The sequence below is a fragment of the Salpingoeca rosetta genome, assembly GCF_000188695.1.
Source record: "Salpingoeca rosetta unplaced genomic scaffold supercont1.7, whole genome shotgun sequence".
Classification (NCBI taxonomy): domain Eukaryota; class Choanoflagellata; order Craspedida; family Salpingoecidae; genus Salpingoeca; species Salpingoeca rosetta.
In genome coordinates, this window is record NW_004754927.1 from 885,051 (window position 1) to 910,050 (window position 25,000).

Consider the following 25,000-nt stretch of genomic DNA (forward strand, 5'->3'; position numbering starts at 1 on the left):
GATGCAGCGCCTGATAGAGTCGCATGGCTCTGTGGAGAAGCTTCCCTCGACGATCCTCGGGTTGACACCGATGCTGGCCCACGGCATGGATTGGCGCGATTTCATTGGCCAGGTCACCGCCGCTGGCTTAGCACAGCAGGACGGCCGTCAGCTCCACTGGAACGCCACCGCCGTCAACCAGTGGTATGATGCCCGTCTCGTCGACTCGGATTATGAAGACGACTTTGAAGAAGAAGAAGAACAAGACAGTGAAGAAGACCAAGAGGAAGAGGAGGCGGCGGCGGTGCTGGACGGCCAGGGTCAGGGGCAGCAGCAGCAGCACCAGGGACAGCAAGCCCAAGCACAGCAAGAAACAGTCCCCGCGCCGCTGCCGCCATCGACAACATCCGGCACCAACGGCGGCGGTGCAAGCCATGTCCAGAAGCTGTTCAACTTCTCGGATACGGCCAGCACGCAGATCGGGCCAGGCGAAGAGACCAGCCCTCGCACGGCCCCTCTCAACGCGGCGGCAGTCCAAGCAACATCGTCGTCGTCGACCAACCCATACGGCCCGCCTCCAGGCACCGTTCCTGCGGACAGTCGCCCTTCGCGGCCCTTTCCGTTTCAGACGACACCACCTCCCACCCCGCAGTACGTTACTGGCCCGCCCACTCCAAACAGCCTGCGCGCCATGAAGTCTGGCGCCGTGGCCCCGCCTGCGCGGCCCCCATCCCACGACGCACCGAGGACGCAAGCGCAACAACAGCTACAGCAGCAGCAGCAGCAGCAAGCTTCCGCAGTTTTGCCAACTGCAGACGATGAGGAAGTGGTTGCTGCAATCAAGCAACATCTTGTGGAAGTTGGAGGCGAGGCCGTCGCCTGTTCCCTGCCCATCCATCTGCACCACGTTGTGCCACACGCGAGTGACACGATCAAGCGCCACGGCAGGTTCCGCAACTTTGTCGATGCATTCCACCACAAGGGCATCGCGTTTGTCGAAAACTCGAGTGGTGGGAACGTGCGGCTGACACATGGCCTCGCTCACCGGTCGCTGTCCCAGAAGAGGACGAAAGCCGGCCAGCCGCCTGCAGCCGAACAAGGCCAGCAGCAGAGTTTTCAACAACAAGTTCAAGAGCAATTCAAGCAAGGACAACAACAACAGCAACAACAGCCGCCTCCTCAGCAGCCACCACGGCAGGAGCAGGCAACACAGCCAAAGCCACAGCAGCAGCAACAGCAGCAGCAACAACAGCAGCAGCAGCAACAACAGCACCAGCAACAACAGCACCAGCAACAACAACACCAGCTACAACAGCACCAGCAACAACAGCACCAGCAGCAGGTAGCGATGGACCCGCGTCTGGCACAGCGCGTGCCTCCGAGCGGTGCGCCTTCTGTGGAAGAGGTTGCTCGCGCCATCAGGAAGTACCTGCAGGCTGCTGGCGGTGCGGCCTGTGCCAGCGCCGTTCCCCTCCATCTGCAGCACGAGATGCCATCGGCGATTGACACCATCGGCGCCTTTGGGCGCTTCCGCGCGTTTGTTGACATGTGCGACAGTAAGGGCCTGGGATTTGAGTTCATCCACGACAACATGAATGGTCGCGTGCAGCTCACCAGCCGTTCCAACGCAACAGCACCAGCAGCACCACCAAAACCAACACCAGCACCGAAACCAAAACCAGCACCAACAGCAGCCCCAACTGCACCCACAGCAACAGCGCCACCGCGGCGCCACTCCATCAACACCCCGTCAACGAGTGATGTTGCTCGCGTCATCAGGCACTACCTGCGGGACAAAGGCGGCTCTGTCATTGCCAGCTCCATCCCAATCTATCTGAGGGACGCGATGCCTGACGCTGACACAACCATGAAGAAATACGGCAGGTTTCGCAGCTTCGTTGAGGAGTGTGCTCAGAGAGACCTGGGGTTTAAGTATGTCCCCGACAACGCGAGTGGCCTTGTCTGCCTGACCGAGCGTGAGCATGATTCGCGTTCGCAGCCCCACTCCAGCATCACCCCCCCGTCAGCGAGTGAAGTTGCTCGCGTCATCCGCCGTTTCCTGCACGGCCAACATGGCTCCATCATTGCCAGCTCCATCCCACCGTACCTCAAGCACGCAATGCCTGGGGCTGAGGCAACCATCAAGAAATACGGCAAGTTCCGCAGCTTCGTTGAAGAGTGTGCGAAAAGAAGGTTGGGGTTTGAGTACGTCCCCGACAACGCGAGTGGGTTTGTGCGCCTGACCAACAGCAGCAGCAGCAGCAGCAGCAGCAGCAGCCGTGGCAACGCGAGCGTGCGTACTGCCAACACTGCAGCCATTCCTGCATCAGCAACGGCGGTGCACCATCCGTTGGCTGCACGTGCCCCGACGACTGCTGCTAACACAACCAGCAGCAACGCAGCGCAGCCAGCAGGCGTGGCGCCCGCTCCACCGGCTCCTCCTGCTGCCCTGCAGGCGTCGTCAGCCCACGCACATGTCCAACACCACCAGCACCAGCAGCAGCAGCAAGAACAGCAGCAAGAACAGCAGCAGCAGCAGCACGAACAGCAGCAGCAGCAAGAGCAGCAGCAACCTTCTTCTTCTTCGGCCCCATCAACCGCGGGTGCCACGAGTGCGACTGCTACTGCTCCCACTGAGGCCAGTGCAACGAGCCAGGGCGCGCGCTTTGATGTTGATGCTGCTGCGTTTGCCGATCACGTGGCAACGCGCTTGCCACTCTCGACGCGGCTCGTAGAGTACGTGAACCGCCACGCTTCCGAGGTGGCAGGCGTCGACCTGCATGTTGACGGCCGGGCCATTGTCTGGCAGCGCGGCCCGCATGACGAGAAGCCGCGGCCCGAGGTTTTTGTGGACGCCCACACGTGCCACGAGGTCGTCGAGTGGCCCGAGACGAACCACCTCGGCTGCCTCGCCATCGACAACGCGTTGCACAAGGTGTGCGTGCTGCGTGACAGCATGGACCACCTGTCGTGCGTCACCATTCGCCTCGTGCACCCGATGCTGCCACTGCCGCACTTCCCCTTCCTTGCCAAGAAGGCGGCCACTGGTGGCTTCTTTGCCTTCCGCGGCACCGACCGCGCCGTGTGCAATGCCTTCCTTCGCACCGCCGCCAAGCACCTGTGCATGTCCAACCACGTCGTTGTGCTTGATCCGTACGGCGAGATTGCCGGCCAGGGCCAGCGCTGCGAGGCCCTCATTGGCGGCGCTGTGCGCATGCCGCTGTTCCCCGATGACGACAGTGCGCGCGCTGTGGAGCGAGCCACCGTCGTGCTGGACGCAGACATTGTCATCTTGTGTATCACGCCAGCGCACAAGCACGCCCACTTGGCAAACATTGCCGAGCAGCTCCCTGTCTCCCTCATCACCGCCATGATCACAAAGTGATGGGTGTATGTGTGTGTGTGCGTGTGTGTGTATGTGTGTGCGCGCGCGCTTGTTTGTGAGAGAGTGAGCGTGTGCGCGTGTATGTCGTGTGTGTGAGTGTTTGCGCGCGTGTATGTGTGAGTCAGTGCGTGAGTGTGAGCGCGTGTTTGTGTACAGTTTCATTGTTGAACGACTGATGTATGTGTTGAGTATGATGCGTTCATCACATCATGTCACCCCTCGCTCTTTGCCCCCTTGCTTGCGATTGTGCGTCTGCGTTGCCAATTGGCTGGTTGGGTTCATTTGAAGATGAACAGAGTACCCCGTTGTCACAATCTGCATCGAGAAGCGAAGCTGCCTTTGCACACACATATGGACACACACACACACACACACACACACACACACACACACACACACACACACACACACACACACACACACACACACACACACACATGCAGCTGCTACGCTGTTTGCGGTGAGGTGTGGCTGGTGCCGTTGTCTTCCTGCTCGTCAAAGAGTTTGGCGATGAATGTGTTGCTGAGGACACCACGTGGGTCGAGCCGTCGCCTGAAGTGATTGAACCGGTCAACGGGGAAGCGCTCTCGCATGCGTGCTCTCAACTCACGCAGCTCAGCGGGATCTGTTGGGACTTCAAGCTTGGCCCAGTGTACATACGCGTCATACTTGGCATCAAGGTTGTCGGCGACCAATTGCCTGTACTTGAAGAACGCTTGCGTAATGGCCTCGCGCTCGCGCGTGTCTGCCGTACACAAGTACATGATGATGCCCGCCCATGCGTGGATGCCGTCCTCGTGTGCCGGTACGCGGCCTGGCCCAGGGCCACCGACACTCATGGCGGAGGTGGAGGTGCGCGTCCACCGCTGCTCGATAGGCGCCGGTGCAGGCACGTGGTTGTCCTCAATCAGGGCGAGCAGGTCTGCCATGAACGCCATATCGGCCATGTCGGGCGCTTGCAACGTGCCTGCAGGGAAGCACACCTCGTTCACCCACTGCTGCCCTCCGCACTCAAATCCAAGCACCTGTGAGTGTGCACAATGTGAGTGAGTGCGCTCAATGTGGGTGAGTGCGCTCAATGTGAGTGAGTGAGTGTGCGCAATGTGTGCGAGGGTGTGTGCGCAATGTGTGCGAGGGTGTGGTACGCTCACCTCGTCGCTGTAGCCGACGCTGGTGATGCCCTGGTTTCGGCGCCAGAACTCGGCTTCGGCAGCGTTGCACTTCTTCACGTGCTCAACATCTGCACGTGGCAGAGGTGTTGGATGGGTGTGTGTGTGTGTGTGAGGTTAGCAGGCATGCAAACGGAAGACCACACATACACACAGAGGCAGACAGACACAGACACAGAAGCAGACAGAGAGACAGAGAGACAGAGAGACAGAGAGACAGAGGCAGACACACACACACAGACACACAGACACACACGCACGCACACACACAAACACACAAACACACACAGACACACAGACACACAGACACACACGCACGCACACACACACACAGACACACACACGCACGCACACACGCACACACGCACGCACACACACACACACACAGACACACAGACACACACACACACACACACACACAGACACAGACACACAGTCGGTACCTCGAGGGTTGGCGGCCAGGATGGCGTCGCGAAGGTCCGCAAAGTGCATCGTGCGCATGCGGTCTTGGGAGATGCTCGGGTTGACCTGTTGCAGCAGCGATCGCAGTGGCGCCAGCGCATATGCCTCGTGCTCGCTCGCCTGCTTCTCCTCGGCCTCTGCTTCGTCCTGTGCCCGCGCGGCATGTGTGGTGTTGTTGCACTCCACAACAACCACGGCGTCCTCGTACGGGATCCACATGTATCGGACGTGCTTGTTGCGCCGCAGCCGCTCCTTGTGGCCGCGGCGGGCCTCCTCGCGCGTGATGACGCTAGTTCGCTCCGTCAGGAGGTGGTGATCAACGCACTGCAGCGTGACGGTGCCCATGATGCCCAGCGCACCGAGTCCAACGCGTGCGAGGTCAAACAGCTCCGGGTGTGACTCGCGTGTGACGCTCAAGGTGCCCTGGGCGGGCGTGATGAGGCTGAAGCCAACAACCTGGTCGTCCGCGGGCGGGATGGCTGCGCCGGTGCCGTGCGCGCCGGCTTGCACGAAGCCGCCAATCTGCTGCTCTCGGATGGACGCGTAGTTCTGCAGCGTGAGCCCATATGGCCGGAGCTTCTCCACGACGTCTGCCACGCGTGCGCCGGCCTCCACGCACACCTGCTTCGAGTCCGGGTCCACCCACAGCACGCGGTTGCAGTTGACCATGCTCAGCATGCCCTCGTCACTGAATGCCAGGCCGTTTGGCGAGATGGCCGAGCCCACAACGCGCAGCCGCTGGCCCGTCGCGTGTGCTCTCGCAAGCGCGTCCTCCACCTCACCCAGGCTGTTCGGCTCCACGAACACGCGAGGCCACGCCGTGTGCGTCCCAGACCAGTTGACCACCTCGTGACTGTCGTGGTCATGATTGCCGTCGTCATCATCCCTGCCTGCTTCTGCGTGCGCCAGGCGACATCCACGCATCCAGCCGTGTGTGATGGTGGTGGTGCCACCTCTTCCCTCTTCCCCTTTGCTGGCTGGTTCCCATGCGCTCCATGGGTGCAGCAGCGCTGCTCCCGATGCTGCTCCCGCCACAGCTGCCCACCGCATGAACACCCTCCCCACCACCATTGTCCTCTGACTTTAGTCTTCTTGGCTTCTTGCGTTGTTGTCTTGCTTCTTTTGGCTGTAACATGCACTTCTTTGCTTGGTGTCCGTGGTGGTCATTTCATGCCGCCTGTGGATGTGTGCTGTGTGTGCATGTGATGCGTGGATGTGTGCTGTGTGTGCATGTGATGCGTGGATGTGTGTGGTGTGTGTCGAGCTACACTACTTTGTAAACGCCCATCTCTCGTTCTCGTTGGAGGTGCTGCCACACGGGAACGCCCTCAGCTGCGGCTTCTTGCTGCTGGTCAGACACAAGCCCGTCTCCCGATGTCGAATCTGCTTGCTCTCCGTGTACGTCCACCTGTCGATGCAGGAGGTTGTGTGTGTTAGTGTGTGTGTGTGTTAGTGTGTGTGTGTGTGTGTGTGTGTGTGTGTGTGTGTGTGTGTGTGTGTGTGTGTGTGTGTGTGTGTGTGTGTGTGTGTGTGTGTGTGTGTGTGTGTGTGTTAGTGTGTGTGAGGCCTGTTGTGAGTGTGCTCTGTGGGACACGCGGCAACCATATCACGGAGGCAGTGTCTTCGCTCCTCCAGCAGTGCCACGTACAGCATTGGTGGGTCGGTAGTGCACGTGTGCAACACTGCATGCTACAAAGCGAGAAATGGCATGGTGAATTCAAGTGAGTGGCGTACACAACCAAGTGTCCGAAGTCATACAACTGTACACGACAGATGCACAGTAGATAGACAGAGACATCAACACCGAAACTCCTATGCAGGCACATGCACACAACCCCCCTACACACACACACACACACACACACACACACACCTACACATACACACACACACACACGCACAGAGCCATATGCTTACGTTATCCTTGTCGAGGGCAACGCAGAAGTTGGTGCCGTGTCCATCTTGCAGCTTGATGGTCCCGTCATTACGGAAGATCCACTCCTGCTTGTCGCTGTCCTGCGGCAAGCAGTGCTGTACCGCAAGCTTTGCATTCAGCTTAAAGGGCGGCGGGCACACATGCGCAACACAAGGGGTGGGGGTGGGTGGGGCGGGAAGTTGATGAGTTCATGAGATGAGGAGCATGAAAGGAGAGAAAAGACATACATACATACATACATACATACATACATACATACATACATACATACATACATACATACATACATACATACATACATACATACATACATACAGACACACACATTAAACGCACAGTGCCTGCTCCAGCATCGATGCATTGCATGCCCTGCTTGATTTGCCCAAAGCCAACCATGTCACGCCCGGGAACGCTGCGGTGCGCAGGAAGCAAACCGGGATGTCAGATTCAACGTGAGCCAGCACAGCACAGCACACACGCACTTGAGCCCATCCCACAACATAAATGTGCACAAACAACAACACAAGCGCACACAATGCGCATGATACACACCTGAGTTCTGGGTACACATTCTCGAGGTACCAGCCAAAGGACTTGCAGTTGAGGCGCTTGCGAAGTTCCGTCCGCTCTTCCAGCGGGCCAACGGCGCTGTGTGTGTGTGTGTGCGTGTGTGTGCGTGTACGTGTGTGTGTGTGCGTGTGTGTGCGTGCGTGTGTGTACGTGTGTGTGCGTGTGTGTATATGTGTGTGTGTATATGTGTGTATGGATGAATGATTGTAGACAAGTGCATGCCAGCAATCAGACGCGCGTGTGCAAGTGAGCGTGTTTGTGTGTGACCATGTGAGAAGGCCGAACATGGCATGGTGAGCACATGAGAACAGCAACCCAACAATTGAAATGTGGTGAGTACGCGTGCGCGAGGGTGACTCACGCGAACTTGGCAGACGGCCGTGCGTGGTAAAAGTGCTGCTTGTACTCATCCATCCACACCTCCGCGGTCCTCGCAGTGTTCCTGATCACCCGCGCGCGCGCGCGCACACACACACACACATGGAAAGCAAAGCAAATGTGTTGAGCGCTGACACACACACACACACACACACACACACACACACACACATGCCCCTCGAGCGTACTTGTCGTATGTGCGGCCGTTACCGCCGGGAAAGGAGTACGGGTGCTGCTTGCGGAAGACGTGTCCAACACGCGAGCAGGGCACAATGTCCATGCGTCCGCCACACATCCACGTGCGGAACGAAATCTCAAAGTTCTCCCCGCCCCACACGTCCATGTCGAGGTCATACTGGCCAGACTCGTCAAACCACCGCTTCGTGATGCTGAACAGGCCCCCAGCGATCATGGGGGTGCTGACGCCATTGACAGCAGAGGGAATTGAAGGGGAAAGGGGAGGATGTGGCGTGGGTGAGTGTCAGGTGACAGACTGGAGTTGGCTCGAGGCAGACAGTATGAGCAGGAACGCCGCAACAGCTGTGTGTGCGCGTGTGTGTACACGTGTATGTGAATGTGTGTGTGTGTGTGTGTGTGTGTGTGTGTGTGTGTGTGTGTGTGTGTGTGTGTGTGTGTGTGTGTGTGTGTGTGTGTGTGTGTGTGTGTGTGTGTGTTATCGTACGGGATTGGATCGATGGCGCTCTTCCCCTTGAGTGGCGCCGTCTCCCACTGGAACTGCATGCTCCACGTGAAGCCTGGCAATCACGGAGGGGTGGTGTGCGTTGATGTGACAATGGCATTCATGGCAGTGGTGTTGGCACAACTCCACCCTTTGCACTTTCACAACTGCCATCATGAAAACGACCAGTCATCATCATCATCATCATCATCATCATCATCATCATCATCATCATCATCATCATCATGATAGCCGCACCTCCGCGCAGGCCGGATGTGGAGCCGAGGTACCGGAAGTTGTCCATGTTGATGACGTCGATGGTCGGACTCGCAACCGCCCGGTAGTTCTGGCTCACAGCAGCAGTGGGCAGTGAACAGGCAGCAGTCAGTCGGGGCGTGGGGAACCGGATTGTGTTCAACAGACAGAAGGGCAGAGAAAGAGGCATACAGACACAGACACACACACACACACATTCACAAACACGTGTGTGTTCACCTTGTGCAGCTGCTCCAGCAGTGGGGGAAGCCAGTCGGTGTTGCACTCGATGTGGGAGTCGAGGAACGTGAGCACGGGGCTCTGTGCAGCATTGGCGCCACGCACGCGCGAGCGAATCAGACCTGCAGCAACAGTTGTGGCGGTGGCGGTTGGCGTGTTGTTGTGCAGCATGTGTCACACAAAGAAGGGGGTCTGGCGTGTTCAAACCGGAAGGGTACACACAGACACACGCGCACACGAAACATGTAGAGTGCGCATGTACATCTGTGGAAGCAAACACACACATGCTGTTGGTGCGTCGTACCTTCACGCTCGTGGTTTCGCAGAATGCGCACCTTCTCCATCCCCTCCACAATCTTGCCTTGCTCCGCTGTTGTACACAAAACACACAACAATACCACGAGTGGGTGCTCGGTGAACTTGGAGCGTGACAGCGACACACACACACACACACACACACACACACACACACACGCACACACACACACACGCACACACACACACACACGCACACACACACACACACACTCTCTCTCTCACACACACACCCACGTGCGCGCGCCTTCAGAGTGGAGAGCACATAGTCGCACTGAAAACGCATACACCACGCATGTGCACATCGCAAAGCATATCACGACTGCCTGCAGGCACTCACGATCATCTGATGCGTCATCGATGAGGATGACCTCGTCAATCAGCTCCGGGGGCGATCGATCCAACACGCTGTGCGCATGCGCGAGACGTGACAATTGCATCATGTGAGCAGAAGCACACGTGACTGCCGAGGACACACAAACAGACACATCCACACCCACACGTGTTTGATACAAATGGTCGCCTACGCCCGTGAGTGTGTGTGTGTGTGTGTGTGTGTGTGTGTGTGTGTGTGTGTGTGTGTGGTACCGACCTGCGCACGGAGCGGTAGAGGGTGGAGCGCGCCTCGTTGTGGAAGGTGAAGATGATCGTTGTGGAGGGCAAGTCGGGCGGGTAGTCCTCAGGATACTTGCGTTTGCGGCACCTGTGCTCGCAGGCAACGCGCAATGAGGAGAAGCAGCCGCACCAACGCATCGGTATCGTCCGCATGTGTGGATGAGTACGGTGTGTGTGTATTTGCGTGTGCGAGTGCCAGTGCCAGTGTGAGTGTTCGGTATGTTTGTGTATGTGTGTGAGTGTGTGTATGTGTATGTGCGAGTGGTCTCAACAGTGCACAACAACGTACAGAAGTACATGGCCGTGAACACTATAGCGTGCACAAGTACATGGCTGCAGGCCACTGACATGGGGTTGCGTGTGTCGGGCACTTTTCGGTCGGAGGGCAACTTGTTGCTGGCGTGAACGTTGAAGTTGTTCTTCGCGTAAGGATCGCTCGACCTGACACACCCAGCACCATCATCAGCACAAACACCAGCGCCAACAAGATGTCATGAGTGCACGGAGATGACATGCGTGATGAACACGAAGGAGCAAGTCTCCGGCGCGTTCTGAACAGCAGCGAGACAAGCTGACGCAAATGAAAACAACCGTTCACGTGCAAGTCACATGTGTCGGTCACCACTGACTTTCGGGAGCCCACTTCCTCCACGAATTTGATACGCGGGACGGACGGTTGGCTCGGCCGTGGCAGCGGCACCCACTCTGCACGCGGATCCACCACCTTGAAGTTGTGCTTCACATCAAAGTTGTCCACAATCTGCAGAGTGCATTGTGTGTGTGTGTGTGTATGTGTGTGTGACATGCACGTCGGAACAGTGCAACGCCATCGACGCTCGAGAACACGGCCATGGATGTGTGTGTGTGTGCGCTGACGAGCAGAGCATGCCTGGCACACCTTGGCATCAGGCGGTGGTGTTGGGTGCTCAATGTTCTGCAGGAGGTGGAAGCAAGCGCGCGAGCGTGTGAGCCCTTATTAGTGCATGTGGGATCAAGGTGTGCGATTGAACAATGACAAACAGAGTTGGGGTTTGAGATGCGCGCATGACCGGCTGTGGTAACCTCAAAGTCGTGCTGTTCTTCCTCCTCATTTTCTCCATAGCTGTCGCGCAATGCGTTGAGCTGCGCATCCCGGACTGTGTTCCGCAAGTGCGTGCACGTCAGTGTGTGGGTGAGATTGAATGTGTGGAGTGGGTGTGTGTGAGCCGATGTGTGTATGAGTGCGTGCACAAGTGCCTCCTTGAAGTCGCTGTGGACAGCTCCGCAAGCAAGCAAGCCAGTGCATGTCCAGCAATGCACCCGTCACTCACATTCCTCCTGTGCAACTTGATCGTTGAGCAGCAAATCATCATCCCCTTCCAGCTGCACCCGACGCTTCAGCTCCTCCAGATCTGACAAGTCCTGCCATGCCATGAAGAGAAAGAGAGAGAGAGAGCGCCACCGCAATGTGTGTCTCAATGTGTGAGGGTGTGTGCTTGCAAGCTTGCGTGGCCACATCCACGGATCAGTGGCTGCTACCTGCCAGAATCAGTGGGCAGCTGTTCAAACCCAAAGGAATCAAACGACTCAAAACGACTGAAAGAACGCAAAGGTGAGGGAGCACAAATGCGACAAGCACAACTCACAAAGGGACTCAGACTCAACAAGAACAAACGCGCGTGCGGATGTACAGCGTACCTGGTCAGAAAGGTGGGACTCTGGCGAGGTGTGGTGCGTTAGGTACAGCAGTGCAAGGCACCATGCCATCAAGAAGGCAATCAACAGCGCCCGCGACCGCCGCGTCAACATTGTCGGCGTCGTCTGCGGGCAGTTGGTCGTCGTTGTTGTCCTTCTCCTCCCTTTCCTTCTTCCGTTTCTGACAACAACGTCAAATTTGCCTTTGGCCACCAAGCAGCAGAACGCAATTTTGCCTTTCCAAATTTTCAGTTTCGAAGAGAGCAGAAGAGGAAGCAGGAAGGACACCAACCCACCAACGAGCAGCATGGACGACATCGATGCGTTGCTGGACTCGCTCGCTGACAACAGCGACAAGAGCAAGATGAAGCGTGCGTTCCATGTCATGTTCGTGTGTTCGTGTGTGTGTGTGTGTGTGTGTGTGTGTGTGTGTGTGTGTGTGTGTGTGTGTGTGTGTGTGTGTGTGTGTGTGTGTGTGTGTGTTGCATGCTCTGTAGTCTGTGCTCTATACACTGTTCGCTGTTTGCGCTGTGCTCTGTGTGCTCTGTACACTGTTCGCTCTGCGCTGCGCTCTGTGTTCTGTTCGCTGTTTGCGCTGTGTTCTGTACACTGTTCGCTGTTTGCGCTGTGCTCTGTGTACCCTGTGCTTTGTGCTCCTCGCCCTTCCCTTATGCATGCCCCACTCATGTGTCATTCCTGGTGTACTTGCTGCAGCAGCAAGCGGAGGATCATCAAGGCCATCTCGACGGGGCATGTCTGCGACGAGGACGAGGACGACGACGACGGCCGGTGCTGGGCGTGCTGCTGGCACAGCACGTGGGTCTGCCGCGCGCGCAGGCAGTGGTGCACGTGGCAAGAAGTCTGCGGGAACGCCCAAAGACCAAGATTTTTATGCCAGCATGCGCCAAGAGGTCGACGACGATGTAAGTTCAGCACTCATCCTGCTGTGTTTGTTGTGCACATGTCCACGTGTACACGTGTATGTGTGTGCATGTACGTGATCTTGTGTTTGTGTGCATGTACGGATCTTGTTTGTGTGTGCCATGCGTGCATGTGTTAGTGCACGCACACGTGTAATTGCACGTGTACGTTCTTTGGCATGACATTATGGACTCTGCCAGCTCGTGGCTGAACTGAATTTGCTTGCTTGGGGCGATTTTGTTTTGTCTTCTTGGCTGTAACAGTGGGATGACAGTGACGAAGACATCATGTCAAACGTCGATGCCAGCAAGATGGCCGCAGACCTCGGCGTGAGCACAGTCACAAACACAATTCAGCATACACCAACCTGCACATGATTCAACAGCTTGCTCAACAACATCGACGACCACACAACATCAACAACCACACACACACACACACATGCACACACACACACATGCACACACACACACACACACACATGCACACACACACACATACGAGCGAATGTCCTCCTCATCACTATCACCTGCTCCTCTGTCTCGTCCGCTATCCGCATTGACCAGGACCTGGACGATATGGACGACGCGCTCTTTGGCGGGCTTGGCGGCAGTGGTGGTGGAGAAACGAAGACGAAGAAGAAGAAGAAGCCCACGACGGCGACAACAGCAGCCGCATCACGGACAGCGGCAACAGCAACATCAACCGCAGCCAAAGCAAGGCCTGCAGCCGCGACAAAGGCGACAGAAGCGCAGCCCCCAGCTACAAAGCACCAGCAGAGCAAGAAATCAGCAGCCCCGCCTGCCAGCACCAGCACCGCCGCACAGAACGACTCCGACGACTGGGATCTGAGCGGTGCTGACGATCTCCTAGCAGACTTGGGCGATTCAAAGCCAAAGGCGCGCGCACAGGGTGGCGCCCGTACAGCAGCCGCGACAACATCAGCTGCTGGGAAAGGCCAGTCTGTTGGGCGCAGTGACACCGCGTATGTGCCGTCGATGGGTGGTCGTGGCGGCATGAGCGCAATGCTTGAGCCGCGCACAGGGCGCCCAGGCACATCTACGGGACGAAGGGGCGCTGGAACACAGGGAACAACTGCCGCAGCCACCGCAGCAAAGGCAACAGCACCCCCTCGTGCCGGTGCAGTGGCAACGACGAAGCGAAGCAGTAGCACGGCCGGGCGGGCAGCGTCCAACAGGGCGTCTCGCGCAGACAGTGATCTCGACTTTGGCAGCAGCTTTGGTGATGACGACGAAGAGCAGAGCAGTGGCAGCGGCGCTGTTGTTGGTGATGATGATGATGATGATGATGATGATGATTTGCTTGGTTTGCTCGGTGATGACGAGCCAGCGGGAAGGAAGCAGCAGCAGCAACAACAACAACAACAACGACGACCAAGCACGCTGGGCACACAAGGCTCCAGAGCAACGGCTGCAGCAGCAGGCGACGCTGCTCGTGGTCGCGGCGGTGGACGCGGCGGTGACGACGGTGCCCTGCCGTTCCGACCGTCCACAGGCACGGGCAGACGGCGGCAGGGCACGGGCCCCACAGGTAGCAGTGGTGATGATGGCGGCGGCAGCGGCGGTGTGCAGATGCCGTGGGAGGAGCCATCGCGACGCGGTGCTGGTGCTGGCGCTGGGCGAAGGCGGACATCATCGTCGGCATCGTTCGAGTGGGGTGAATCTGCCGGCGAGGAAGAGGCACCGACACATGTGGGCGGTCGCGTGGAGGATGAACGAGGTCACGGGGTCGAAGGGAACGTGTTTGCTGGCGAGGAAGAAGGAGCTCAAGCACACCACCAACAGCAGCAGCAGCAGCAGCAAGGGGGCCGTCCACAGAGCCGCAGCGAGGCAGCAGCAGACCTGAGCTGGCTCTCACAGAGCCGTGGCGCAAGTCGCACGGAGGCACACGCTAAATCCTCATCACCGCAACCACAACAGCCACAGCAACAACAGCAACAACAGCAACAGCCACAGCAACCACAACAGCCACAGCAACAACAGCCACAGCAACAACAACAGCAGCAGCAGTGGCCGCCCACATCTTCCAGCCGTCGTGGTGGCGGTTTCCTCGACTTTCTGCACAGCCGCAGCGGCGCTGCACCACCACAACAGCAGCAGCAGCAACAGCAGCAGCAGCAACGACGCGGTGGTGGTGGTGGTGGGAGTGGGGTTAATGCGACTCAAGCGGCACCAGCAATGAGACAAGCAGGACCATCTGTAATGGGTACAGCGGGCGCAGGGGCGTTGGGTGAACAGCCAGCACCGACAGCGCTGAGCCGTGAGACGACGAACAAGGAGATTTCGCGGCTCGAACAAGAGGTGCAGCGCTTGCAATCGGAACTGAAAACAACGCACCAAGCTTTAGATGGCGCCAGCACCAAGCATGAGAAGCAGGTATCTTTTCGTTTGTGTGTGCGTGTGCGTGCGTACGCGCGTTGGTGTATGGTTGTGTGTTTCTCGCTGATGACGTTTGCTGTCTTTGAGCGGAGGCATCTGTGGTACCAAGCGAGAGTGTGAGTGTGCGCTGTGAATGGACTGTGCCAAAAGCCGTCCTCCCCGAAATTCACATGTGCACGCGTTCATGTGCTCATCGTACAGGCGGTGGAATTGCAGGCCGCAAGGGATGAGTTGACATCAAGCCAAAAGACAATGAATGAATACAAGCAGCAAATCCAACAGGTGACTTGGGCAAGACCAGCCATAGTTGGCAGGATTGCGATGTGCATGTGTGCGTTTCTTTGCGTCATACATTTTGCCAGAATGCGTTCACGATATGCACGCACAATATTCGATGATGACTGCGCGACTCACGCTCTCCACCCTCTGTCGCATTCACGTTTTCGCTCGCGCACGTGAATCAGCTGACGGATGAGCGGGATTCCTTGGCAAGGAAGGTGAAGACGCTTGAAGAAGACGCGGCGACTGCCGCGGAATCGCGCGATAAACAGCTGTTGGAGCGCGATGAGGAACTGCAGCGCCTGCGAGACCGTGTAGCGCACACGGACGAGATCCTGCGCAAGGAGCTCGACAGCGTCCATCAACGCCACCGCGACGCCGTTGCCAAGGTGCGCCGGTGCATGTGTTGATTCTGGGCGTGATGATGATGATGCTGATGATGATGCTGATGATGATGATGATGATGATGATGATGATGATGATGATGATGCTGATGATGCTGATGATGATGATGCTGATGATGATGATGATGATGATGATGATGATGATGATGGTGGTGGTGTTGATGATGATGATGATGATGATGATGATGATGATGATGATGATGATGATGATGATGGTGGTGGTGGTGGTGGTGTCAACGGTTGTTGTTCCCGCTTGCCTGTGCTGTGTGACTTGAGCGAGTGCTTTTCATGACGTATCCTTCTGTGTGCAAATGTGTACGCATGTATGAATCCATGGTGTTGCCTCTACCACCTCACGTACTGGCCGTGTCTGCTTCGCTTCCAGCTGCAAGAAGAGTCTGATGCGCGGTACGAGGCGCTGCTGAAGCGAAAGGACGCCGAGATTGAGTCCATCCGCCAGTCTCACAAGGTCTCACAGGCTGGGCTGCTGGATTTTACGCATGCACATAGACGTGTTCACACTTGCACACACTGCAGTGGCTGTCTGAACTGACACATCACCGCTTACCCTCACCCCCCTCCTCCTCCAAATCGCCCTAACTTGCGCTGCTTGTTCACAGGTGGAGATTGCAGACTTGGAGGCGTCGCATTCGCTCGTGCTGCAAACACGCGAGCAGCAGCACCAGGCAGACCTTGCGCAGGTGCGGGAGCTGAGCAAGCAGCAGGTTGCCTCTGCGTTGGAGAACAAGGAGAATGCCGAGGGCATTCGCGTGCTGCTGTCCCAGTTGAAGAACACAACCGAGGGTGTGGACACCATTCAGCAACGCCTTCGTGCTGCCATGAGCGAGCAGCTTGGAGAGCGCGAGGCACGCGTTGTCGAGCGAGAAAAGGTGCGATGTGCGTGTTGTATGTGTGGTGTGGTAGATGGGTGTCGTGTGGTGTGATGCGTTGAATGTACGTGGCTGAGGATGCGGGGTCAGTGTCAGTGTTTGTGTGCATGTGTTTTCAGGTGTAAACCTAGTATTTGGTCTGAGATCGTTGGGACGTTTGCACTCTGAGTTGTGTTGCGCAGTTTCGTCACCGAGTTGCTTCCATCTCCATGCTGTTATTTGTTGGCAGGCGCTTGATGAAGCCATGGAGAGCTTGAAGAAGCAACAACTCTCCCTGGACGAGGTGCGTTCACACCCTGCGAATCTGTTGTATGAGACACCAGCTTCTTGTGCCATGGGGTGGCAGTGGAGAGGTGTTTGTATCCTGCCGTACCTGCGTGTGTATTTGTGTTGTGTGTGTGTGTGTGTGTGCGTGTTGTGTGTGTGTGTGTGTGTGTGCTCTCGCCCGCGCAGGGGCCCGCGTGTCGTGTGTGCGCGTTCACACGTGTTCACTGTGTGTGTTTGTGCATATGTGTAGGAGCGACGCGACATGCAGCGCGTGTATGCAAAGCTGGAGGTGGAACTGCGAGAGCAGCGAACGCAGCTGGAGCAGCGGCAGTGGCGCCTGACGCAAGATGAGGCGCGTGTGCAGGCGAACCAGCAAGCCATTGACGACCAGCGCGCTGTCGCCATGCAGCAGTCGCAGGAGGAGCGTGCACAGATCCAAAGCCTGGTAGGGTGCTCGGCTTTATGTGTGTGTGTGTGTTGGGGGGGGGCGGTGTTGTGAGATGCATTGCGGCTGATTGCACTTGTTTGTATATTGCTGCTGCGGCAGTGAATGAAAAGAGGCAATGCGCTGCCTTTTCACCGACTCCCAACATGCACGCACTCACCCGACTGCCACCAACCACCACCACAACACAACACAACACAACACAACACAACACAACACAACACAACACAACACAACACAACACAACACAACACAAACATACATACACACTCACATGGCGTGTGTGTCTGTACATGGCAGCGGGAGGCGCTGTCGCGGGAGAGGCGGGAAATGCTGCGAGAACTCAACGACCAGCGGCGCGATCTGGCAGAGGAGCGCGCGTCTGTGAAACAGGCAAAGCGGGAAGCAGAGCTGAGAGACAGGCGCAAGACGGATGAGATGATGGAGACGACGGCGCAGGTGGAGAAGGCCATGGCGAGCGTGCACCAGGAGCAGCTGCAGATTGAACAGCGCTCGTCTGCACTCAAGCGGCAGGAGCGAGAGCTGGAGAAGGTGAAGCGACGGCTGAAACTCGAACGCGAGCGATTGGCAGAGGAGCGACAGCAGTTGATGGAGACGGCAACAATGGTGGAGGAAAAGTCCGCAGCTGCGCTTGCATTGCATCAGCGTGCGCAAGAGGACCTGGCAGCAGCACGAGAGGCGCACGAGGTGTGTGTGTGCTTTTGTGTGCATTTGTGTGCATGTGCGTGTGTGTTTGTGTGTGTTTGTGTGTGTTTGTGTGCGTGCGTGTGTGTTCGTGTGCGTGTGTGTTCGTGTGTGTGTGTGTTGGGTGCATGTGCTGGAAAGCTTTCTCCGTGTGCCTCACGTTTGATGCAACGCTCCGTTGATTGTTGCTTTGCAGCATGTGGAGGCGTTGAACCTGGCCATCGCAAACGAAAAGGCGGAATTGCTCGCTCTTCAGTCTGAACTCAAGGTGACGATGAGGACTCACCGTCGTCCATATTCTGGATCGTTCATCCACCACCATTGTTGTTGTGTGCTCACATTCACTCACGAACATTGACAACTACGCACACACACACGCACTACAACATACTTACACGCACAACATGCATGCATACACACATACATGCACACCCTGGCGCTGGTGAACGTTAGGCGGCCGAGACGCGGCTGTATGAAACTCGTGCACGCATGGAGCTGTCATCGTCCAACTCTGGCCCACACACGCAGCAACAACAGCAACAAAGAAAGCCGTCAACGCAACAAGCGTACACCACGGGTCACGATTCTGGGGCACACAATAGCGGCGGCGACACAGCGTTTGCGCAGACAATGCAGCAGCTCGAAGCCCTGAAGGTACACGTACATATACTCACACACTCACACACTCACATACATTCACGGACACACGTACTCGCTCACGGGTGCGCTTGCACTTGCACTTCTTGTGGGTCTTTACGCAGGCATGCACTCATCTTTGCATGCTTGGGCGTTGTTGTGTCTGCTTGTCGACCTTTCAGGCGCAATATGAGGAGATGAACGCAGCCGTCTCTGCCAATCTCCAACAGCCGAGGTGCGCGTACGTGTATGTGCGCTGTGGCGCGTGTGCTTATTTTTGTGCATGTCAATAAACGTTCGCTGAACTCCCCCATCCCTCCCCCACATATGTGTTCGCGTGCTTTTTGCAACTTGCAACAGGTCGGAACAACGCTCAGGGAGCAAGAAAGGTGTGCACTGGAACCCACAGCACCACCACCAACACCAACAGCGTGATGTGAATAACAGCGCCGATCCACACGCGTCTTCGCCAATGAAACTCACGCTGACGTCTCGACGACAACTTCGCGATCTCGTGAACACGTGGCGATCAGAGATGAGCGCGTGATTCACCTGCGTGCGTGCGTGCGTGCGTGCGTGTGTGTATGTGTATGCGTGTGTGCTTGTTGTGTATTGGAGACAGAAACGGCTGCTGCTGTAGAGTGAGACGTGCTGTTTTGCCTGCTTGTGTACAATTGAATCCACGTGTAATGTCGATATGAGCGCGTTCTCCTCCACCCCTTGGCTTGCTTTGTGGGTTGCTTTTCCTCATGCTGGTGTTTGTCAGTTATGTGTAGTAAAGGCACGATGACTATCCCGTCAGCACGACAGCACAAAGCACAGCGATATCCATCCTGCATCCAGTGTGGTGTGCAATCACGTCCGTCTTGCGTAAATGCAATAGTCCCGGAACACGGCACCGGTGTCCAGATTTTTGAATGGAAGATACAGCGTTCGCCCCAGCGTGTTTGTCGTCGCTGCGCTGTCCAAGAACGGAGCACACGCCACCCTCTGTCGTGGGGTCGTGTGTGTGTGTGTGTGTGTGTGTGTGTGTGTGTGTGTGTGTGTGTGTGTGTGTGTGTGTGTGTGTGTGTGTGTGTGTGTGTGTGTGTGTGTGTGGTTGGCGTGAGAACGGCAAAACGGAATTTCAACATTGGGGCACGAGTTCTCCTCCCTTGTGCTGGTGTCAGCCATCACCTCCACCGGCAAACTGCGCACAACAGCCCATCCCACCACTCCACCTCTGCAACGACAACCACCAACCACCAACCAACAAGCGGGTCACCCCACCACGTTCAGCATCTCACCGTCCACGATGCGTCATCGCCGTAATTCGGCTCAAGCGGCGCTGTTGCCACGCTCTCAAAGTCCACGATGAAATCGCACGTCTCAACGGGCACCTGTTCAAGGCAGCAGCATTCATGCGTGGTCATGTGTGGCGTGGTGTGGTGTGACGTGTTATTTCATGTATGGTGTGGAACGTGCGTGCGTGCGATAGGGCGGGTGAGACAGCAAAATCAAAGACGCGAGCTATCACACAGCATGTACATCACGCAGCGTGTGCACGACGAACGCACGTATCGACTTGGCTCCTCCTTGTTGAGGGCGTTCATGTGTGTTGGGATGACGCGCGTGCCGTTGGCTGCTTCGTAGTGTTTGGGCAGCAGACCCTTGAACTCCGAACGAATAAACTCAACCTCAACCCTAAGGGGTCAGTGAGGCAGTGAGTGAGCATGGGGAGTGTGAGTGTGAGAGTGTGTGTATGTTTGTGTGTGTGTGTGTGTGTGTGTGTGTGTGTGTGTGTGTGTGTGTGTGTGTGTGTGTGTTTGTGCGTGTGTGTGTGTGTGTGCGTTATTCGACAGCAAAGCATCAAGATGTCAGCCAAGCACAGTCCAAGAAGCAACATTGCACCTGTTGCATGCAAACAAGCAACAGTGGCAACCGACGACCATCCCCCATCCACCACCACCAGCGCCACCACCACCACCAGCACCAGCACCAGCACCAGCACCATCAGCGCCACAACCAGCACCACCAGCGCCACAACCAGCAGTGCTTACGTGTGCGATGGGAGGAAGAAAGAGCTTGGGAAGCGGTACCACTCCTTGCCGACACACAAGCGCGTGGACGCTGCGGATGTGTCAACGACATCTGGCAGTCGCGCGTACACGTCCAGCGGGGCGTGGTAATCTGCATCAACGACAATGGTGGTGGTGGTGGTGGCGGTGGTGGTGATTTTCGTGTGTGCATTTGGATGTGAATTTGTATGCAGAGAGTGCGTCAAACACGTGCAGATGCAACGTGCACACGCACACATGCCCACACATTCACAGTTGACAACACCGACTTTTGTAGAGGCTGGCAACGCGGGATGCACAGAGGAGAGCAAACACCACGATGACAGCAGCTTGCACAAGCGTGCCAAGGAAGTGCTAGCATGACGACAACACCAATGGGGTGGCATGTGAGTGAGCAATGTGATCCAATGGACAAACGACATTCAGCAAAGAAGGCAAATGAGATGACAAAGACATTTCACAATAACAAGTGATGTGCGTGTGTTCGTGTGTGTGTGTGAGTTGGTGTACTTGTGTGTGTGTGTGTGTGTTCGTGTGTGTGTGTGTGCGTATGTGTTAGCGTGTGTGTATGCTCGCATGTGTGTATGTGCATGTGTTTTGTTTGTGCTCACGAGTTTGGTGGGAGCGAGAGCGCGCCAGAACTGCTGGATGCGCGCGAGGGCGATGGCGGCGGAAAGAGCGACGAGGGTGTAGATGGGGAACAGGAACCTGTGGCCGTGTCAACAGCAACCGTTGCATTTTGGGGTTAAGGCAGAGATGGGGGGGGGGAGCAGGGACAAACGTATCGTGAGATGCGTAAGGGGCTACGTGGGTTACGCAATGATGAATACGTTACCACATACGCACATCTACATTCATGTACCCACGCGCTTGCACCTCTCTTCCTTGTGGGCTTGCGGCACGAAGATGGCCAGCCAGATCCACATCCCAGCTGCACGAACATATGCACACGTGTGTGTGTGTGTTGGGTGTGTGTTGGGTGTGTGTTGGGTGTTAATAGCGCACAGCGAATCGTGTGGGCATGTAACAAAGTGCAGCTGATAATACACAAGCTTCTACCCACCCACACACACACACACACACACACACACACACACACACACACACACACACACACACACACAAACACAAGCACGCACAAACACATGCGCACATGTACACGCACCGAGGTGGAACGCTGTGAGGCGGGAGGACGGGGCCGACACCTGGCGACGAAGACTTGCTGTCGCCGACATGATGAGCTGCAGCGCAATCAGGACATGAGGAGGAGGGTGTGTGTGTATGTGTGTATGTGTGTATGTGTGTATGCGTGTATGTGTGTATGTGTGTATGTGTGTATGTGTGTGTGCTGCTGCTTGCTCTTTGGCTGAATGCATTGCCACATATTGCACACACACACAACCCATGCCGACATTGACACATACACACACGGTCATACACTACAAACGTGCGCGTGCGCACCATGAAGATTGGGGCCATGAGAGCAAGCGGAAAAGCGACATTGAAGTTGAGGGCGCCGTTCAAGAAGTAAAATTCCCACGGCTCCGTGCCTGCAGGCAACAACAGGCTAGAGTCAGAATACGCGCATTGATGGACGAAGACACCATAAACCAATGACAGCCCTTCCTCCCTCATACACACACATACACGCACACATACACACATACACACATACACACAGACAAACCGTAAAGCTCGGAGCTTGTCTCTGAGGAGAAGACGTTGTAAGTGAGGATGTTGAGGGGCGCAATGACCAACCGCCCGTACAAGTACGAATCAGCAGCGACAAGCGGGGCCTGCAGGTGGACACACAAACAGACAAACAGACACACACACACACACACACACACACACACACACACACACACACACACACACACACACACACACACACACACACACACACACACACACACACGCACACAGGCGAGCACGCGCGTTAGACAATTGTACAAATCTTGGCAGCTCCGTCTGTCGCACGTTTAAGGATACAAAAGCACACACACACACAGGCAGGTAGACACACAGACGCACAGACGCACACACACACACACACACACACACACACACACACACACACACACACACACATACACACACACACACACACAAAGCGATGACGCAATCGCGAACAAACGGAAGAAACCGCCCGCGCATCACAACAATGTCAACCGCAATCGGCAGCCTGATCAGAATGTGCGCCCCGTGTGTACACGTGAGGTGGACAGCGAGGGACGAACACGAACCAACACTGAGGCACACACACGAACCAACACTGAGGCACACACACACACACACACACTACACCTCACATGTGCATTCATGGTCACGACACAATGACGACGTGAATGAGTACCCAAGAGCAGCAGCGAAGGGCCAGCCAGCGATGGCACTGATGGCCGTGCACAGAACAGCCCACTGCAATCAAACAGTACAGCGTGAGAGAAAGTGATGTGCGTGGCTGTGTTGTGCGTTCACATACAGATCCGTGTGCGTGTGGGAGAGCGTGCGATTGTGGGAAACTGCGGCCAGTGTCCAACAGCTTGTGTCAACGCAGGTGTCGCACTCAGAGGTGCGCATGCATGCGTGTGTGCACGAGCTTACAAAGTCCTGGTGGCGGTACCAGGCAGCGAGAGCAAACGTGGACAGGGCCAAGGCGAACGATGACGGCAACAGGGCGGCACTGGAGATGAAGAGGCCGCAGGATAAGCTGGAGAACAGAACGAAGAGCAATGGGACTTGGTGTCCGAATCCGCGGCGCTTCAGCGTAAAGTACAGCGTGATCTCAGAGGCGCCCGTCAACATGGCCAGGGCAACCCTCACAGCGTAGAACACCCACACCTGCGCAGCGTTGTGACGTTTGTGAAGACGCGCATCGTGAGGGGAAGGAAGCAGGCGACGAAGTTGGGAAGGAAGACCCTCAACATTGGTGCAACGGACGCACAAAAAGCGCGTGGTTGAGTCAAAAGAAGGTGCTCCAATAAGAGGTGAAACAAGGGAGGCAAGCAATAGAGCAGCCAGAACTCGGTTGCGGGGTCAAGGAGGCAACATGAGGGTGGCCAACCTGTGTGACCATACCTTGGAGAGCCCCATGGCCTGTGCAGCCTTGATCACTGGAATATGGAGATCGAGGTATGCGTAGGACCTCAGCGCGTACTCCGGTGAGTACTCCCACGTCTGAAACCCACTGCCATACACCAAATAGTGCAGCTACAACGGAAGGCAGCGGAGCAGACGCACATCGGACGAACAATGAGGCCATGGATGATGACAGGAGCGAACAGGCAGCGATGTTGAACAGAACCTCCCTTTGCCACACACACACACACACACACACACACACACACACACACACACACACTCACGCACGCAAACACACACACACACACACACTCATGCACGCAAACACACACACACACTCATGCACACACTCACACACTACTCCCGCGCTTCTTGATTCATGCAGTTGTGTGTGTGTGTGTGCGTGAGTTTGTGCTTGTGTGTGATACGTACGGGTTCCCAGTAGTTGTAAGTCTCATCGCAGTCCGATATGTTGGAGAACAGGGCGCTGCACAAGCGCGCACCCAGCACCAACACCACTGCCAACACATCCGCCACTGCCACCATCTTCATCGTCATTGTAGAAATGTAGTCAAAGATATTCGCCAATCGCCATCAGTGTTTGTGTTGTTGGTTGGTTGGAAGAAGACGGCTTGTTGTTGTTGGTTGAGCCAGTGCGGCAGTGCAGTCGTCCGTCATGGATCAGCAAAGGGAGCAGCAAGGGGAGCGCACTCGACAGCAGCAGCAACAGCAACAGCAGCAACAGCCACAACAGCCACAGAGCACACAGGGTCACCATCACCATCATCATGTGCACCCTCACCACCAGCATCACCACCAGCATCAGCGACATGTGCATCAACATCGCGTACAAGGGCGGCTGATGTTTGCCGCACTGCCCAACGACACGTTCCAGCCCGTGGTGGTGCAAGGGAACGTTATTCCAGCATCCATCACGGACAAGAGGAGTGGCCAGACCTATCCACTCATCTCAAAGGAAGAGAAAGACAAGCGCGAGGCCAAGATCCAGGAAGAGGTTCGTTTGCATGCTGGATGTGCGTGCGTGCGTGCGTGTGTGTGTGTGTTGTGCGTGCGTGCGTGTGTGTGTGTGTGTGTGTGCGTGCGTGCGTGCGTGCGTGTGTGTATGTGTGTGTGAATTGACTCTTTGTTGGTGGCCTGGTGGTGTGCCCAATGTGAAAGTGGTTTGATCTTCATAGCCAGTCACTTGTTATCTCTCGCTGTTGAACGTGCTCGTTCTCTGATCAGATCTCACGCATTCA

At 56.4% G+C, this 25,000-nt stretch overlaps 6 protein-coding genes across 6 annotated transcripts in view; 3 read left to right on the forward strand and 3 right to left on the reverse strand.

Moving 5' to 3' along the window:
• The window catches only part of PTSG_03221 (uncharacterized protein), a 3,787-nt gene extending 117 nt beyond the window's left edge, over nucleotides 1–3,670 (forward strand). Inside the window, exon 1 of the mRNA XM_004995748.1 lies at nucleotides 1–3,670. This exon is cut by the window's left edge and continues 117 nt beyond it. Within this exon, the coding sequence (XP_004995805.1) occupies nucleotides 1–3,364 (3,364 nt within the window). The 3' untranslated portion in view covers nucleotides 3,365–3,670.
• An 80-nt stretch (nucleotides 3,671–3,750) lies between these two features.
• PTSG_03222 (galactonolactone dehydrogenase) lies at nucleotides 3,751–6,184 on the reverse strand. Its single transcript, XM_004995749.1, has 3 exons — nucleotides 4,977–6,184; nucleotides 4,516–4,604; nucleotides 3,751–4,389 (listed from the first exon to the last, which is right to left on the reverse strand). The coding sequence occupies exons 1-3, from the start codon at nucleotides 6,064–6,066 to the stop codon at nucleotides 3,811–3,813; spliced, it is 1,758 nt and encodes a 585-aa protein (XP_004995806.1). The 5' UTR covers nucleotides 6,067–6,184; the 3' UTR covers nucleotides 3,751–3,810.
• Nucleotides 6,185–6,191: 7 nt separating this feature from the next.
• Nucleotides 6,192–11,841, reverse strand: PTSG_03223 (polypeptide N-acetylgalactosaminyltransferase 14). Its single transcript, XM_004995750.1, has 19 exons — nucleotides 11,661–11,841; nucleotides 11,294–11,384; nucleotides 11,046–11,119; nucleotides 10,882–10,917; nucleotides 10,613–10,743; nucleotides 10,332–10,424; nucleotides 9,961–10,071; nucleotides 9,709–9,776; nucleotides 9,358–9,423; nucleotides 9,054–9,175; nucleotides 8,817–8,904; nucleotides 8,562–8,634; nucleotides 8,068–8,298; nucleotides 7,863–7,943; nucleotides 7,484–7,579; nucleotides 7,268–7,343; nucleotides 6,913–7,050; nucleotides 6,644–6,684; nucleotides 6,192–6,403 (listed from the first exon to the last, which is right to left on the reverse strand). The coding sequence occupies exons 1-19, from the start codon at nucleotides 11,769–11,771 to the stop codon at nucleotides 6,265–6,267; spliced, it is 1,866 nt and encodes a 621-aa protein (XP_004995807.1). The 5' UTR covers nucleotides 11,772–11,841; the 3' UTR covers nucleotides 6,192–6,264.
• Nucleotides 11,842–11,964: 123 nt separating this feature from the next.
• PTSG_03224 (uncharacterized protein) lies at nucleotides 11,965–19,394 on the forward strand (the record flags this gene model as incomplete). Its single annotated transcript, XM_004995751.1, has 15 exons — nucleotides 11,965–12,028; nucleotides 12,372–12,580; nucleotides 12,842–12,907; nucleotides 13,145–14,974; nucleotides 15,179–15,259; nucleotides 15,442–15,645; nucleotides 16,046–16,129; nucleotides 16,281–16,550; nucleotides 16,780–16,833; nucleotides 17,068–17,262; nucleotides 17,563–17,970; nucleotides 18,164–18,235; nucleotides 18,421–18,621; nucleotides 18,786–18,838; nucleotides 18,964–19,394. 15 exons carry the CDS (start codon nucleotides 11,965–11,967, stop codon nucleotides 19,148–19,150), a joined length of 3,978 nt encoding a protein of 1,325 aa, XP_004995808.1. The 3' UTR covers nucleotides 19,151–19,394.
• A 64-nt stretch (nucleotides 19,395–19,458) lies between these two features.
• On the reverse strand, nucleotides 19,459–24,293 carry PTSG_03225 (uncharacterized protein; the record flags this gene model as incomplete). The annotated part of the gene is made up of 15 exons (XM_004995752.1): nucleotides 19,459–19,593; nucleotides 19,890–19,982; nucleotides 20,160–20,286; nucleotides 20,643–20,772; nucleotides 20,930–21,014; nucleotides 21,272–21,368; nucleotides 21,537–21,591; nucleotides 21,826–21,901; nucleotides 22,122–22,210; nucleotides 22,348–22,456; nucleotides 22,755–22,845; nucleotides 23,017–23,078; nucleotides 23,265–23,501; nucleotides 23,739–23,870; nucleotides 24,174–24,293. The coding sequence occupies 15 exons, from the start codon at nucleotides 24,291–24,293 to the stop codon at nucleotides 19,459–19,461; spliced, it is 1,638 nt and encodes a 545-aa protein (XP_004995809.1).
• Nucleotides 24,294–24,313: 20 nt separating this feature from the next.
• PTSG_03226 (uncharacterized protein) overlaps nucleotides 24,314–25,000 on the forward strand; it is a 7,689-nt gene continuing 7,002 nt past the window's right edge. The window contains exon 1 of the mRNA XM_004995753.1: nucleotides 24,314–24,756. Coding sequence (XP_004995810.1) covers nucleotides 24,418–24,756 — 339 coding nt within the window. The 5' untranslated portion in view covers nucleotides 24,314–24,417. The remainder of the gene's footprint in view (nucleotides 24,757–25,000) is intronic.

Bases quoted from the DNA above. Each gene is read 5' to 3' on its own strand.
- PTSG_03222 (XM_004995749.1), bottom strand. From the start codon at position 6,066: ATGGTGGTGGGGAGGGTGTTCATGCGGTGGGCAGCTGTGGCGGGAGCA. The intron at 4,605-4,976 runs GTACCGACTGTG...TGCCACGTGCAG, and splicing joins CCTGGCCGCCAACCCTCGAG to ATGTTGAGCACGTGAAGAAG. The intron at 4,390-4,515 runs GTGAGCGTACCA...GCACACTCACAG, and splicing joins GCGTCGGCTACAGCGACGAG to GTGCTTGGATTTGAGTGCGG.
- PTSG_03223 (XM_004995750.1), bottom strand. From the start codon at position 11,771: ATGTTGACGCGGCGGTCGCGGGCGCTGTTGATTGCCTTCTTGATGGCA. The intron at 9,176-9,357 runs GTACGACGCACC...CTGTTGCTGCAG, and splicing joins GCGAAACCACGAGCGTGAAG to GTCTGATTCGCTCGCGCGTG. The intron at 6,404-6,643 runs GTACGTGGCACT...CTGCATCGACAG, and splicing joins ACTACCGACCCACCAATGCT to GTGGACGTACACGGAGAGCA.